We start from the raw sequence: 16558 nt of genomic DNA, 5'->3' as shown, positions 1-16558 counted from the left end.
AACGGGTTTGGGTACGTGGTTCATAGTCACCATTGCGTTATCGTGGTATTCCTATTCTTGCTATTATGTTGCAAATGATTGTGTGTGTGCGGGCGAAATAACATTGACAGCTATGGCAGGTGACGAAAGCTTGCCAGACCTATGCCAGGCTAACAACGGTTGCTAAGCTGGCATTGGACAATCGCTTTTGGGGTGGGGTTTAGCGAAGGGTCCAATGCCTTCTATGGTCGTTCAGGTGGCTATCTAGTAAATGAACACTAGAGGCCACCCTAACGACTTAAAGTTTCTACTAGTCAATATTATATTTTTATATTTTGTGTGCAAAGTATAGTGTTGATCCACAACTAATTCTAAAACTACTGGGAAACATGTGTGGTCAAATTGACTGGGAAAGAACAAGATTGGAGAGATTTCTTCAAATAAAATAAATCAAAATGTCATATAAGTTTGCCAAATGTGACAAAAACGCCAGATGCACTGACCCAGAGCCAGAAGACACATGACGTGCTAAAGCCGACAGTCGTGCCACCTGATCGCAAGCACACCTGCTGCTGCATTCAACAAGAAAAGATAATTACGGTAATGTTTTTTGTTTTGTTTTCTCCCCCACTCAAAGCAGCATTCGCCAATAATCATATTACATTTTTTTAAACATATTGAGCGATAATAACTCGACATCAACGAACTGCAATTATCGAACCTTCCTGGGTGCACGTCCGACCAGATATAGGTTTCTTCATTTTTGTCGCATTGGATCGAGTTAAAAGATGAGTTTGAGATTGAGAACAGACCTCAGTTTATAGCCGAAGCTGCGGCTGCGACTGCGATCCTCATCCTCCCCACATAGACCTACCTACCGCAGTGTATAAATGATTCTGGACTGAAATGATCTGTCTGACCGCAAATCTGCTGCCTTCCACCAGTGAGTGAAGAAACTTGTGACAGGACGATCGGTTGGTGAGGAGCCAGGTATACATGCATGCGAGTGACGCGCGTTTATTGTGTTGCAGGGGGACAGAAGCCCCTAAAATAAAGGTCATAGACTGTCTGATGTTCACTTATAGAGACAGTCGATGACCTTTATTTATTTGATTTGATTTGATTTTTTTCTGGAAGGCTGACAGCCAGGTAGGATACATGCTTCTGCTTCATCATTTTAAACGTTACCTGTGTCCTCTTTTTGGCTATTACTGTACGTGCGGCATGCCGGCATCGTTGGTATATGTATGAGTCAGATGACACACGCAGTGTGATTTAGTAGCCATGGATACACGACGGTCGTCTGTCACGATCGTCATGGATGAACTTCAACCTGGTGTTTGCACTTTCTCCATTTACGACCCGTAAACGACACATAAACGTTCAGATTTAAAATATAAAGTGGCCACGGATGTTGAAATTCTGTACGGCTCTTCAGAAGTACCCGTATCTTCCGTATTGTTCAATAAAAAGCATTTTAATCCGATCGGTGGCCATTTTTATCATTGAGTTATAATGTATTAGAGTGCAATACACCTACCAACCAATAAGGTCGCGTAGTTGAAAGTATATGGAGAAAATGGCCACCGATCGGATTCAAATACTTTTTATTGAACAATACGGAATATACAGGTACTTCTGAGGGACCGTACAGTATTGTAACATCCGTGGCCATGGTATAAGAACTTTATATTTGAAATCTGAACGTTAATGTAGATGTACGGACCAAAAAGGGAGAAAATGCAAACACTATTTTGAAGATCATCCATGACTGTCATATAATATATGACAGTCACGTATCAGGGCTATAGTCAAATGCCACACGACACAGTGCAGTGTGATTTAGCTACCAGACCACACAGAGGACATTCCAAATCAAAACAACTTTTGGTCAAGTGACTATCCATGCAAGCGCACATATCTCGCATCATTCCGAACATGTTCTGTTGCTATTTATAGACATCTTGCATGAACGATATAGTTGCCTATTCATCGTTTTTTATTTTTCACATGCAGTCCTTTTTCTTAGGAATGCAGCACCATCGTCACGCCAATTGGGCCTTCTTACTTACAATGATGTTTTAGATTAAATATAGGTGGTTAAATGCAAAGAATATCCTGTTGAGGTGTGTCTTACATTGGTTCATTTAGAACAGAGGTGGGCAATGTGTGCATGATGCATCATATCATGTAAACATTCCTTGAAGAGATACTTGTGCCTGGAAAAGTTTGCCCACGCTGCATTTTATTGTACAGAATAGCAGTGCAGCATATTTAATGTCATGTCATATTGTCATCATTCCTTGTCAGGTTTTTATTATTCAATTGACTTATGCTATGCTTTTATTATTCAAATTATAATAAGACGTAAAACAATGGTGGTTTTCACTGTCTGGCACTGGATGATCTCGCCAGCCTGGGAAAACAGCAAAGTGGTCTTGTGCCCGAAAGGTTTGCCCACTCCTGAGTTCAGACAGTATCAGATGGGCACTCTACAGTACTGGACCTGTAAATTATTTGAATACATTCATGGTCTGTACTGAAAAAGTGAGTTTCATTTTCACTGCCATCCTGACGATAGGTGGGCTGCAACAGGAGACTGTAAGGTTTCTACATTGTGCAGATGTTTACTGTAGGACCGGTGCAAAACAATATCATTAGTGAGGATAAGTATTGAGAGATGACTGACGTGCAGACTCCAAACTGCACCACTTGGACTTTTAAAACATTGACTGTTGTTTAATTTCAAAATGTTTCAGTGCTCTCCATCCACACTGCAGTGAGCCTGACAAGGCAGAGGGCAGACTGCAGGGCGCTGGGATTTAAGACCAGACTCCTCCCCTGCCCTGCCTAGACCATGGGTAACAACAACACAAGCAAGGACAGCCATAACTCTACAGGTATCAAACCACAAAATAGATTGATTGATAAATAGTTGACTTTCTTAATCCCTGAAATGAAAATGACAGACAGACAGACATATACATTAAATTACGAGTTAATTACAAGGTAAATAAACATGCACATTCTTTTATAAATGCAAATATAGTCATAATAAATGAAATAAAATATGACAGTATCCAAAGAGCAAGTGAAGTAAAGATTATGCAAGTCCCAGACTAACAGCATTTGAGATTATATAAGTGTTATGGTAGTCTTGATGTGCAAAGAGCAGAGTGTTCAAATAAATAATAAGGCAATAAGTTTAGTCCAAAAGCAGATCAATGTCAGCAGGTCTGGCAAAGGCAGATGAATTGTAGCACCCGATAAGAATAACCTCCTGTATCACTTCTTTACACACCAATGGTTGAATGCTAAAGGTCAATGGCTCTCAAAGTGAAGTCCAGTCTCCAGGGACCCTCAGGGTTCCTTGAGAGCAGTGGTGATTCTATAGGGGGGGTAAGGGGGGCAATTGCCCCCTCTGGCAGCCGGATGTTTTTTTTTGTTGCCAATATATGACAAGTATATGCAGAATATATACTGCATGTATGCCATATTCAGGTTCATATATGTGGCTATATAGGAAATATCTCATATATAGCTTATATATGTCCACATATATGCCACATATATGGATATGTACATATATGTAGAGACCTATATGCAGGCGGCCAATTTCGAATATGTCACATATATGATAAACATATATGTTGCATATATAAAAACATATATGTTCATATATTTCCTTTGCCCCCCTGTTGGCAGAGGCAAAAATCGCCTATGCTTGAGAGGGTTCCAAATGGGAGCAGCGAGATCAAAATGGACCCGTAAGGGTTATGGGTGTCCTTGAAATGAAAAACATTTGAGAACCACTGCTATAGGTGCTATTAGTTTGACTGTCATGCTGTGTAAGGGTGCAGGGTTGGAGGCATTATCGCCAGCAGTTTTGCCAGCATTCTGTCCTCTGTCACCATCTCCAGTGAGACCAGCTTGGATCCAGTGACACACCCAGCCTTCTTTATGAGTTTGTTCAGTCTGTTGGCGTCCTTGCTTCGATCATGCCTTTGCCTCAACACACCACAGCATAGATGGTGCTCGCAACAGCAGACTGATAGGACATGTGGATCATCTAAATAAAGAAGAGATTAAAATGTTACTATTGCTTAGTTAGATGGCTGATAATATATAATACTAGTGTATCACAAATTTATGTCATTATGTAACACAATTATTCAATCATTTTTCTCACACTCACACTCACTCACACACACACACACACACACACACAAATCAAGTTAGTCCACCTGCTTGAATACTGAAATTGTCTTCTTTCGGTTGATTTAACTGTCATGACAGAATAGGTTTAGACTGACTATGTTCTTCCTGGTTTCCACATGCTTTGTCCCACTGCAAGAGAACTGTACTGTCTGTGCCTGTACGGTGAACTGTGTTTACTTTACAGTATGTGACGTGGCAATGTAACCATAGCAACAACTTTTCACATTTGGCAACATCAACCATAGTCATGTGTGTCAAGTCATGGTGGAGGAATTTGAAGTTGTCACACATTTTTCTATGTAGCAGTGGCCATCTCAGACTGCCACAAATTGCTGCCTTTGACAGAAATTAATGAAAATGAATCATACAATGCTAATGATAGCTTCCAGAAATTGAAGGCAATTAACTGCCATAAAGCCACGTAATGGAAACATGATATGCAAGTCAGCGTTGTTCATTTAACTTAAGTGGTAACTGCGTGACATGTTGATGTCACTCACTTATTCCCTGTGTGTGTGTGTGTGTGTGTGTGTGTGTGTGTGTGTGTGTGTGTGTGTGTGTGTGTGTGTGTGTGTGTGTGTGTGTGTGTGTGTGTGTGTGTGTGTGTGTGTGTGTGTGTGTGTGTGTGTGTGTGTGTGTGTGTGTGTGTGTGTGTGTGTGCGCCCCCCCCCCCCTCCGGCCCAACAAGGGCTTGGAGGAAAAGAATGAAGGGTTTCTCATGTACAGCCTTTTCTAAGAGTGTCTGTTTAGTATGTACTGTATGTAGGTGCTTGTATCTGCATGTGTGAATAATCAATGCAGGCTAAGAATAGCACACCATCAGTATCGTGCAGAAATCTTGGATCTCCCATTTTAGAACCGCTAATAACAGCTGATTTAAAACCAGGCCGCCGTGGAGGTGTGAGCATCGCGATGACGGGGGCTGCTTTATTGTAGAGCCTGTGAAGTAGTGTAAGCTCTGTGAATCTGGCCACATGGGGGATCAGTATGCGTGTACGCTCGCCAAGAAGTGGGCAGGAGAGGCTCTGTGCTGCATCAATCAACCTGACATAATAATAGATAAAGTAGAGGACACCGTCTGCTTCGCTCTGCATTATAACAAGGCAGGGAAGGCCTTGCATTAGCCGCACCCAAGTGTTGCCATCCATGTTTGGAAGCTAAAGCTGAATCAGCATCTCTTTCTCTTTCTCATACATACTCCTTTGTCTGTTTTTTAAAAATCTCTTATTCAGGATCCCCTTCTGATTTCTTCAGCACGCCTCCCACCACACCCTCGGAGGCACAGCTAGCTGCCATGGCCTTTTCCTCCTCTGCTTTCAATAATAAAGTGGAGCAGAAAGGCACTGCAGGCGGCACCACCCCCTCCACCATCTTACCCACCACCGATTGGACTCGGAGGCTGTCTGCTTCTACGGAGTGGGCAGTCATCAGCCAAAATGCCATGGTCTCGCCCGAGAGGACCGGGAATGATGCAGTGTTGAGGCGTGGAAAGGCAGCCGGGAACAGGGGCAAGGGCTCCCGTTCTGAGCAGGGCTGGCAGGAGAATGACAGCGGTCTGGGTCCTCAGAGGGGAACAGAGATGACCGGGGAGGAGACGACCCTGGTGCTGCTCAGTCTAATGGAGCACTATCGAGCCTCGCTTGGCCTTAGCCCCGGCCAGGATGCAGCCACAGGAGCAGTAGGTAGGAGAAGTACATGAAACGTGCACAGTAAGATTCAGAGTGTTATTTTAACTTTAGTTTTTTACACTCTGTGTTAAAATGAACACTCAGAAATGTTTTCTGTGTATATTTAACGAATGGGGCCACTGAAATAAAAACCCATGGAGTTTGCACAGTGTCTCTCCATGCCAAAGCGCTTATACTAGTCATTTGGTTTTACGTGGGTTCATTTGCCTGTTTAACATTCATATTGCACGTGTCTGTGCGCATGTCCTCGTGAAAGTGATTATTGAGAGTGAGATCAACCGAAAGAAGACAAGAGAAATGTTTTATCAGTCAATTGTAATCAGAATACGGTAATTTGTCTCATGTTCATGTATTCCTTTCATCTCATGTTCATGTATTCCTTTCATCCCCAGTCTTGAATGCAAAAATGTGTTGGTCTTGTCTCTGTCCAGAGTTGCTCAGGCGCTTTCTTGTTGAGAGGGATGAGCTGCTCGTTGAGAGAGATGAGCTGGGAGAGGAGGTACGCTGCTTGAAGGACAAACTGAAGGTGAGATAAAAACCGAAGTTTTATTTACCACACTCACCCGAATGTGTGAGTATCTCCCTCGAATCCAAATGATTAATAAATCTCTTTGCCGAAAATAGCCGATCTACAGGCTCACAACGTGTTCCAATAAGTTATGAGCTTGTAGATCTTTGCCAAATGTTCTATTATGACGTTCTATATGGTTAAATTACTGTATAACATTTAAAAGTGATTACAAAAGTGTGAGATATCTTGACTGCATTTATACACAGTATGTGCAAACCTGTGTCCAGTTCAGCCTGTTATGCAAGGCCTCTATTTGAACTTGAGGATAGGGCCACATACTGTAGTTTTCAGCGGCATAAGATCTTATCAAGATGTGTGTGTGTGTGTGGAGCCCATGTCCAGCCTACAGGCAGGCATATGGCCACACAGACCTGGACCTGTTGAAAGAGAGAGTTACGACACTCTTTGATCTCGGCGCTACACAATCACATGGTTCATGTATTGCACATGTTTCATAAACACCCATTAAGCAGGGTTCAACACTGGAGGTACACTCTAGTGTTTGGAACTATCGGTCGCCCCATCCATGGCAAGCGTTACTTCCACATTCTACTTGGTTGTTGTTATCTCTGAGCAGTGTACAGTAAGTTCACTTAGCAATAAATGAGTGTTGTAAGTACAATTCACAATTTAGCAGACACACTTAAAAATCATCATTTCAGGGCTTAAAGGGATATTTCACTTTCCAAAAAATGTTGGGTCATTTTATCATTTACTCAGGCTTTTGTGAGCCCCCCAGACAGTTTTTAAGTTACTTAATTCAGTATTTAGATATTTGATATTAATTTTGTCAGACACTCCCCCTTCCTATACATTAAAACAAAGGTGAAATATCCCTTTAAGTGGTCGGGATTCACACAGGATTAGGGCTTGTTCTCTTTCATTGTGGACTATTACTAGTTACTACAGTATTTTGATAACCTAGGGTACTAAATGCTGCAGTTGTTTTAGGCTATGAAACGTGGTTACAGTGTTTTTGCTTTCTTGCCGATGCAAAGTCCCTATTTGCTGGATATGTTTACTGAGGGCTGTATGACTGTAGCACGTTATTGATTGTAATGGTATGCTCTTTGTGAGCTGAATGTTGAATCAGCTGTTACCCACCACTTCAGTTCACCTCATTCTTTATCAACAATACAAATGTACTATTCAAGGTTGTGAAAGTCTTGTTCACAGGGGTTGATTTGCTGGGGGGATGAGGGGAATCCATGCCTCTGCTTTTGATATCCCCCTGGTCATTAACGTTTTTGTTGGTGGGGATATGTTTTATCCCTGCTTCTGGTCAGACTGAATTAAATTCATGCATTATGTTCGATAATATTGCAATTTAACAATTAAACAGTATGTTAACCTGGTGTCCCTATTTTGGCCACAATTGTCACAATTTGTCTGTAAAAAAATTAATACATTTGAAAATTTCAAAAAATAGCCGATCTGCAAGCTCACAACCCGTCACAATGCGTCGCAGGTCAGCGGGTTGTGAGCTTGTAGATGGTGATTCAGAAAATGTCTCACCCTTGCTGTTTTTTTTTGTTTTTATCAAATTGAACCCTGCTTGTTCACTTTGCCTGTTTGGATATTAACCTCTGACCTTCCCTGTCTAATGACCTCTTTAAAATAAAACATCCGCCAGGCGGAGAGGGAGGAGTGGCACCAGTTCCAGTGTGACCTGCAGGTGGCGGTGGCGGTGGCCGACCGGATGCGCACAGAGGCCGAGCAGGCCCTGGCGGAGTTCCAACGCAGCCACAGGGCCCTGGAGGACCAGCTGGCCCAGACACTCAGCACACAGCAGGACACAGACAGAGAGCTTGATGGCCTCAGAGCCCAGCACAGGGACGCCTGCCACCAACTGGCCCTGGAGCGCGGCCAACTCGAGGACCTGAGGGCCGCACACATGCAGACAGGCACAACGGGCTCTGATAAAGATGCCGAGAGAAAAGACTCGAGCGATGAGGGCCAAACGATGGAGGACGAGCAGGGAGGGGGGAGCCGGGGTGTGCCTAAAGAGGAAGATCCTGAGGATGAAACCGCCGTTGCTCACACAGGGGGAGAGGCCAAAAGTAATGAAAACCACAACCAGGTCAAAGAAAAGGAAACCCCTCAGGAGGCGCACAGTAAAGCTGGTGGACAGGATGCCAACGGTGCAAATAAAACCGAGAAGACGCAGCTAACGGGGAAAGGTGTCGCAGGGACGTACCTGCGCAGTCTGGCTGTCCTGGGGAGAAAGGTGGAGAATGGCGGAAGTCTGAGAGACCGCAGGAAGATTGTGATGCTGTCAGAAAGATCCCGGTGAGTCTGTGCATCTCTAAGCGCATTCTCCATGCGTATGTTGCATGTTTCGTCCCAGGCACGATTTTGGGGTTAGAGGGTAGTTATTCATTTCATAATTGTCCAACCAAGTAGACGCACATGAAACTTAGCGTCCTTATTACAAACATTTGGTGAAAATAGCAAAGGTATTTAGTGTAGACGGTAAAAAGGAGGAGGCTTAGTATTGACCCGTGGGGAGTCAATTAATACGGTTGGGTTTAAGAAATTAAAAGTTTCCATGAAAAACATATACATCTCTATAAATGTGTCTCCTTTCATCCTTCTCTTCTCTTCTTTCCAAACTTCACCCACAGTAGCTTTGAAGTTTTGATCTGTACAGTGTTCATTAGCATTAGTGTCAGCCCCCCACCACCGTCTCTTGTCATCTCACTCGTCTTAGCGTGTGTTATTTGTTTTATTTCTGTAATCATGAAAAAACATACAGATTTAATTGCCAAATCTCTATATACTGAAAAATAACATTATGTATTTTATAGGTAGGGTGCCCCCACCTGGAGAATCTCTATTCGCAGCCACCACAAGAAAGACTTTTGAAAACCATCCAACTAGTTTTTTCTCTGTCCTTTAAGGAGCCTGTCACGACTTTCACTTCCACCTGGCTTCGTCAGTCAAAATGGTACCTCCCAAAGTTCAACATTACCATTATGCAAGGTAAAACAGCCATGATTAACTGATATGAACATTTTCAGGCTAAATAACCCAAGTTTTTGCCGAGCAACGACCAAGTATAAATGTGGCTTTGTCTACTTTCTCAACCATTCCAGAAAGAAGAACCGACAAAAGGGAGAAGTGACCACATTTTCCAAAGACAGGAGAGCTTCACCAGCTTTCATTCAAGTGAGCTCAACTTACTTTACCACCACGTTTTTGGTGACTTAATTATATTGCATCAAGCTCAATTTGTTTAGTTACTTACTGCTGCTGCTTGCTTTTTCTCATGCTAAACGACAATACAACTGAAATCATACTCTTTGGCACCCCACACAAAACAAATATTATCACCACCTCCAGAGCCGTCTGGGAGAAATGCGGGGCCCTGTGCGAAGTCGCGTGCGTGCGCGCCCCCATCCCCGCGCGCGCGCTTTTGGGCGGATATTTCTGAGTTTTTGGTGGTTATTTGCGGTTATTTCTCGGTATAACTCTTACTAAACGTGATTCTGTTCACTAAGCGCGGGGCCCTGTGCGGCCGCACAGTTCGCACTACCCTTGGTGCGGCCCTGACCACCTCCCTTGGCCCGCTGACATGCAAACCACATGTAAAAGATTTGTGTGTACTCCTAGACTCGGCCCTCAAATTTGACAAACAAATTAATGCTGTTGTCAAAGGAGCCTTTTCCAACTGAGACAGGTCAGCAAAATAAAAACCTTTCTATCAACCCACGACCTGGAAAAAGTAATTCATGCCCTCATCTCCTCCCGCTTAGATTACTGCAATTCATTATACTCAGGAGTTTCTAGTGCCTCTCTCTCTAGACTGCAGCTCGTCCAGAACGCTGCTGCTGGACTTCTGACTGGCACCAGAAGGTGGGATCACATTACTCCCATCTTGGCGTCCCTTCACTGGCTTCCAGTCAAACACAGAATTAATTAAAAATATATATTATTTGTCTATAAAGCCCACCATGGGTTGGCACCATCCTACATATGTGAATTGCTTCCTCCCCCCGATACCACTAGGCCACTTAGATCAGCAGATCAGGGGCTCCTCAAGGTCCCACGCACCCGCCTGAAGTTAAAAGGTGGCCGTGCCTTCTCGGTAGCTGCTCCAAAATTATGGAACTCTACTTATCAGGTCTGCACCCTCTTTGGACATCTTTAAAAACAGACTAAAAACGCACCTGTTCCTCCTGCCTTGGAGAAATGGTTGGACACTTTTATGTACTCCCACACTTTTCTTTTCCCTAGCTATTTGTCTTCCTGTTATGGTTTTATATATTTGATGCTTTTTTGTATATATTTGATGTTTTTCTGTTTTGGAGCTGTATGTTCTGTAATTGATGCTTTCTTGCATGTTTTAACCTTGATGTTTTGTGTATACATTCATGCTGTACAGCACTTTGGTCGGCCTTTGGTTGTTTTTAAAAGTGATTTATAAATAAAATTGACTTGACTTGTGTCTAACAGAAAAGCAGGAACAGGACCTGAACTTGGACTTTAACAAGTAAGTTATGTTAAGGTTAACTTCATCTTTTCTTGCCTGCCACTGAAATTTCACTTCAGCAAATCTAACATTACAAAGGACAGTCTTCTTAGTGTTGTCTTTAAGTGTTCTCTTACTGTTGTTATCGAGAGTCTGACCAGGATTTAGAAAAATGTCGAGCCATGTTATTAAATTCTAATTATATAGCTCATTGAAATTGCTTTCTGTGAATTTTGGAGGCTTTCAATGGTTAGTGTGAATGAGCCTGTAAACCTAAATGATCTGTGTGAGAGGGACTCAAAGACTTTTCTCCACTCCTCCCCAGACCTCAGGACGGGTTCAGTGTTCTGCTGCGGCGTCACGGTGGCTCCAGGAGAAACTCCCTGCTGCGTTGGTGTCAAACTCGCACACAGGGTTACAAGGTTAGGACGGGAGAATCTCACCATGAAGGAGGCATAGAATAGAAATGTTTAGCAGATTTTATAACCCATCATAGAGTTCATAGAGTTTTTAATCCTGAAACGCAAATTAAAATAGAAAGGTACGCTCAGTAGAGCACAATTCTCCACCAGAAGGCATGCCCCAATAATTCCACACGTCAAACTGCATCTCTTTCCGTCGAGACAAATTGTAAAACATAATCAAACATAGATTATTGTTCTGTCTGTCAGATATGCAGTCTACACAAGTTTTCCACCAAGGCCATGTAAAGATGGAAAAGGCATCTATGGTCACCACCTTGGTGCAGAAATTCCAGCTGGCAGAATGGTCGCACAGGGAGGCGAACGTTCAATGGAATGCACTGAAATCAATGAGATTCGGCTGGACAAGCTTATGATTAAACAAGATTTGTGAATGACTGCAACCTTTGTAAAATAGTTGGTTCAGGAAAATAAGAAGACATGTTTTTATGTGCACACACTATATAATTTTATTGAGGTATGTAAAGAGCACAGAGTAAGTATCTGACTGCAGTAACCATCATTTTCCTGAACCAATTATTAACCAATTATTAGACCAAGGTCGCAATCATTAAAAAATATTGTTTGTTTATATGCTTGTCCACCCGGCTCTCATTGACTTCAATGCATTCCATTGAACACCAAGTCACATTGTGCATGTCTGTGATTGGCTAGTTCCGGGCCATAGCCTGGCAGGATGCGTACCCATAGCCTGAGGCGATTAGCTTATTCTGGTCCATAACCTTAGAAACCAATTCTAAATTTAGATTTGTCAAATTTACATATTGGTAGTTGACCCTTTTTTTTTTCTTCTAAAATGTAGGCCCTTGGCCTGCCGTCAATGTGCATTAGAAATATGACTATAATTGGCCTAGCAGGTTGCGAGATTGGCAGACAGACAGACAGACAGACAGACAGACAGACAGACAGACACATTTTAAATATTTATTTATGTCCACATAAACAGAAGAACAAGAATGGCTTGTACAAAGGACATAAACACTGCCAGTGCAGCCAGATAATAGGGAAAACAGCCAGTTACAAAGTGCATATAAGGCAGAACATTGTTACATACAATAATGTTGGCATACTTGTCAAACACAGCAGACAACAATCATGGGTAAAGGAAACAACGCCTCCTCCAAATTGAGCGGCTTCCTATAATAGCTGATATTGAGCAGTACCTTGCTAACTGTTTGGCCCTCCTTTTGGAGAGGCCGGCCATTTGAAGGCCCCTCACAACCAACTTGTGCACGTGCCCTAGGCTACCAAAGATAAAAACCAAAAGTTTATATATGTAGCCTAGCTGTGAGATGGTCTGCTCTAGGCTCTAGCTGATGATATTTTAGCACTTTGGTTAGGAAGGCTTCGAACACCTCGCTATGGTTTTCATTAACAACAATGACATCAGGGGTGTTAGCTGAAATGTTAGAGAACACAGAATCATCATTACACAGGCTAAACATGCTCGGCTTCACAGTAGAATGCTTATACAGCATGATGGAGGACCTGAAAATAGAAGAGATATCTTTTGATATCAAATCCATTATTCTGTCATGCCTACTTATGTAGGGTCCCCTGTATACATGGTACCCATTTAAGATGTGGGACATGGTTTCAGCTTTTTGTTTGTGACCATGATGTATACAGTGAGGAGCATGGTTGCCTGGAAACCAGATGGAGAAGTTAAGTTTAGATGGTAAAACCTGCAACCTCGCTTTCAGGTTAAAGACAACAATGCACTCGTCTAAGGCAACACTTTTTTAACACAGAGTGAGAGACAGAATGGTCCGCAGCAGAGACTTCCCTTGCAGTCTCAGCTCAGTCCAATGTTGACGCTGCCTTTGCTGTTGTGCCCATAAGAGGCGACCTCTGGCATTAGTCAGTGGGAGTTGGTGTTCTATTCCACACACAGTCATAGACGCTCTGACAGACATACTGGGGTCAGATATAAAGTCCTCCGAGACAGCCATCGCCTCAGAGTTAGACCCTACCCACTCCAAGGTAACATCAGCCCAGCAGCACAGATCGTTTAAGTCCGGCCAGTCTGACCACACACCGATGCCGGGGGAGCGACTGTCTAGCTTTCCACTAAGTTTCCTCCTGAAGCCTAGGAAGCTAGGATCCGAGCCACATGCCAGGGGGACCGTATGTCGTTTTAGGTCCAAGAACAGAGATGAACGTGCAAGCTCTCTCACATACTGGTCATCATTGTTCAACACACACACACACACACACACACACACACACACACACACACACACACACACACACACACACACACACACACACACACACACACACACACACACACACACACACACACACACACACACACACACACACACACACACACACACACACACACACACACACAGGGATGAATGTTACGTTACGGTTATGTGTAACCAAAAACCAAAACGTAACACATGCTAGTAGTATTTTCATTTGATATGGCACTCACCAGAAGGGCCTCTGATAAAACTAGCTTAAGTGATGAGCAATATAACCAATTATGTTTCAAATGTGTTTTTGTGACAGAACATTGATATCACCAACTTCAGCAGCAGCTGGGAGGATGGCCTGGCCTTCTGTGCTGTGTACCACACCTATTTACCATCCCATATTCCATACGGCAGTCTCAGCCCAGCAAACAAGGTACAAATAAAAGGAATGTAGGCAGCTGTACAACTCGTACATTGGAATGTTGTCCTTGACATGAAAAGGTTTGAGCATCACTGACATAGCAACATATGTTTTTAGTTAATCTGTTTGTAGAAGATATTTTTAGAATCTGCCTCAGGTCTTAATGGGTTAAAGATCTTAAAAGCAATTGTAAATCTGTGTTTTGCTATTTGGCATATTAGAAGGTCTCTGTGTTGAGATATAACTGATCCTCCCCAATTCTCAGAATCAAGTCCAAATTGTGTTCTTCAAGCCCTAATGTATAAAAGAATGAATAGGACAGACAGACCTTTTCTTTTTGACCACTTAAGCCCCATATACTTCCTTGTATGACAAAAGTACTGTAGTAGATAATATACAAGCTCACAATGAGTCACATCCTGATGCGTTGTTTGTAGATCTAATATTTATTACTTTTGAACAATATGGATGCCAGGTTTAATGTGGTTAATCATTACACAATACCATATCACAATGTGCAAGTAATTTGAAAGATGCTACTGATTTTACTAGCCTAAGTAAGATACTTAACTGGACCAACCCGTTTTCTTTTGTCAGGAGAGAAACCTGGGTTTGGCTTTTCAGACTGGAGAGGGTGTGGGAATCACAGCCATGTTGGTAGGTCACAAATGGCATTACTAACATGAATTACAGATATTCAAATCAACTTGTAGCGGCAGGAACATAATTATCTATGAATGCCATGCACCTACAGGAACAACTAATGACAATACCACAATGGTAAGAAAGAGATTATTAGGTGTAAAGCCTAGCCAAGTACAGGTGTAGTGAAAGACAAGTTGATGTAGGAGTAGATATTTTAGAACACAAGCTATAAATGCAAGTTCAGGTGGGGCAGAACTCTGGGCACAGTTGGAGAGGAGAGTAGCTTAAGTTATTTTCAGCCTGTGACGTGATTCTTCTGTCACTGAGAAGAAAGTTGGCCTGAGTCATCATTTGCGTAAGGATGGGTTAAAAAAGTTCCAGAAAGCAAGCTTTACCTGTCCATTAATTTAAGGCTAAGAAATATGACTATTTCAATTGTATGTATTTCAATGTCAAAAGTGAGTTTGTCTTGTCCGTTTTTTTGTTTCTTCCATAATGAATTTGACATCACATCAGTGATTTCTGCAACAAGTTTTCTATGATGACATTTCACGGGAGCTCTATTTAAAAATCTTTCTCAGTTCATCACATCTTTTAGATATTGGTGCTTAAAATATTAATCTTTTAATGTTATTTTTACAGACTGTGGAGGAGATGCTGAAAGCTGGAGGTCCTGACTGGCAGAGGGTACTGGGTTATGTTGACAGCATCTTTCGGCACTTTGAGATGTAACTCATATCAAACTCTTCTATCAGATTCCCTTTAGTCAGGGGATATTACAAAAAAACTGGAATAAATTACTTACCTAGACATTTCTTCTCAAATGTAGCACCCGCCAGGTGACCTTGGTATTTGATATCGACACATATTTTCAGACACAAAATTGGTTGGACGAGTGGGAAAAGTCAGTGTGGGTGTGCAAAACGAATGCTTGCAATTGATCCAGAATCATTATAACCCCTAGTTGACCACTGGCAAGCATTTTAAATTTTCCCACATATGGTTGAGGGTACCCCAACTCTCAGCAGCTGTCACGGGTTCCCCTAGGGGAGTTGAATGTCAGTGTTTTGGATTGTGTTACTAGACAACACATTTCTTCGTAAATAAATAAAATGTATTCCAGATTTGGCCATTTTTCCCCGACTATAGAGACCACAAAATGGAGTTCAACATGGAGTTCAGTTAAGATTTGAGATGTCACTGAGCAGTAATTTAAGCCTAATCTGGTATTATTCGTTGCTCAACTGCAGGAATAAACATGTACAATAAGTGAAGCCCAGAAGATGCGGAGCTGAGAGCAATTGTAACTGGGAATACCTTTTATTTTACTCAGAAACGTTTCAACAAAAGCCATTAGATGATGATGCACAGGACACAAACAAACGTACTGTCTGGTTTTACAATATAGACCTGGAATATATATACACACCTGGACAACTCAATGACTATCACATCCATTTGCACTGGCATGGGAGCAGGTGTGACTTTGTCTTTACCTTTGTTTGTTTGTTTTATGTTTGTTTTAAACATGAGCACTTTAAACTTCTTCAGTTGGATTTTAAATGGATCATTTGATTTTAGCATAATTTAATAATAAAACATTCATTTGCCCTTATTTCCTGAATCGTTCCAGCCATCTTACTTTTCTTGCCAAATGTAATGTCTGTATACATCCAAACTCAAAGCACAACAGACGGAGTGAACAGACATGAGCCCAAAATGTACAGTATGGTGGTATGGTAATGATTTAGGGCAAAAACTGCCTTTGAGAATTAATGAATGTTTGTATGTAACTTAATTTTTTTTAAGACTAGGCTATAGCAATAACTAATAATGCAATAAAGTTATTCTTTTGGAAGTTGCTTATTTACTGTAAAAA

General features: G+C 42.1%; 1 protein-coding gene across 3 annotated transcripts; it reads left to right on the top strand.

The window, feature by feature from the left end:
• The first annotated feature begins 502 nt into the window (after positions 1-502).
• LOC308103743 (uncharacterized protein) lies at positions 503-16438 on the top strand. 3 transcript variants are annotated; one of them, XM_080453888.1, is made up of 12 exons: positions 503-579; positions 2739-2879; positions 5430-5879; positions 6317-6411; positions 8090-8745; positions 9357-9438; positions 9552-9624; positions 10912-10948; positions 11253-11349; positions 13930-14046; positions 14632-14691; positions 15322-16438. In XM_080453888.1, exons 2-12 carry the CDS (start codon positions 2837-2839, stop codon positions 15409-15411), a joined length of 1800 nt encoding a protein of 599 aa, XP_080310014.1. In that variant the 5' UTR covers positions 503-579; positions 2739-2836; the 3' UTR covers positions 15412-16438. The 3 variants fall into 3 exon arrangements, with proteins under 3 accessions (XP_080310014.1, XP_080310016.1, XP_080310015.1); XM_080453889.1 differs by lacking the exon at positions 503-579 and adding an exon at positions 603-969; XM_080453890.1 differs by lacking the exon at positions 2739-2879 and having other exon boundaries at positions 509-579.
• The last annotated feature ends 120 nt before the right edge of the window (positions 16439-16558 follow it).

The sequence above is a fragment of the Gymnoscopelus braueri genome, assembly GCF_963280865.1.
Source record: "Gymnoscopelus braueri genome assembly, chromosome: 16".
Lineage (NCBI taxonomy): Eukaryota > Metazoa > Chordata > Actinopteri > Myctophiformes > Myctophidae > Gymnoscopelus > Gymnoscopelus braueri.
Note: the sequence above shows the minus strand (reverse complement) of the source record. Positions and strands in the feature narration are given on the sequence as shown.

Bases quoted from the DNA above. Each gene is read 5' to 3' on its own strand.
- LOC308103743 (XM_080453888.1), top strand. From the start codon at position 2,837: ATGGGTAACAACAACACAAGCAAGGACAGCCATAACTCTACAG. The intron at 9,439-9,551 runs GTAAAACAGCCA...CAACCATTCCAG, and splicing joins CAACATTACCATTATGCAAG to AAAGAAGAACCGACAAAAGG. The intron at 14,047-14,631 runs GTACAAATAAAA...TTCTTTTGTCAG, and splicing joins GTCTCAGCCCAGCAAACAAG to GAGAGAAACCTGGGTTTGGC.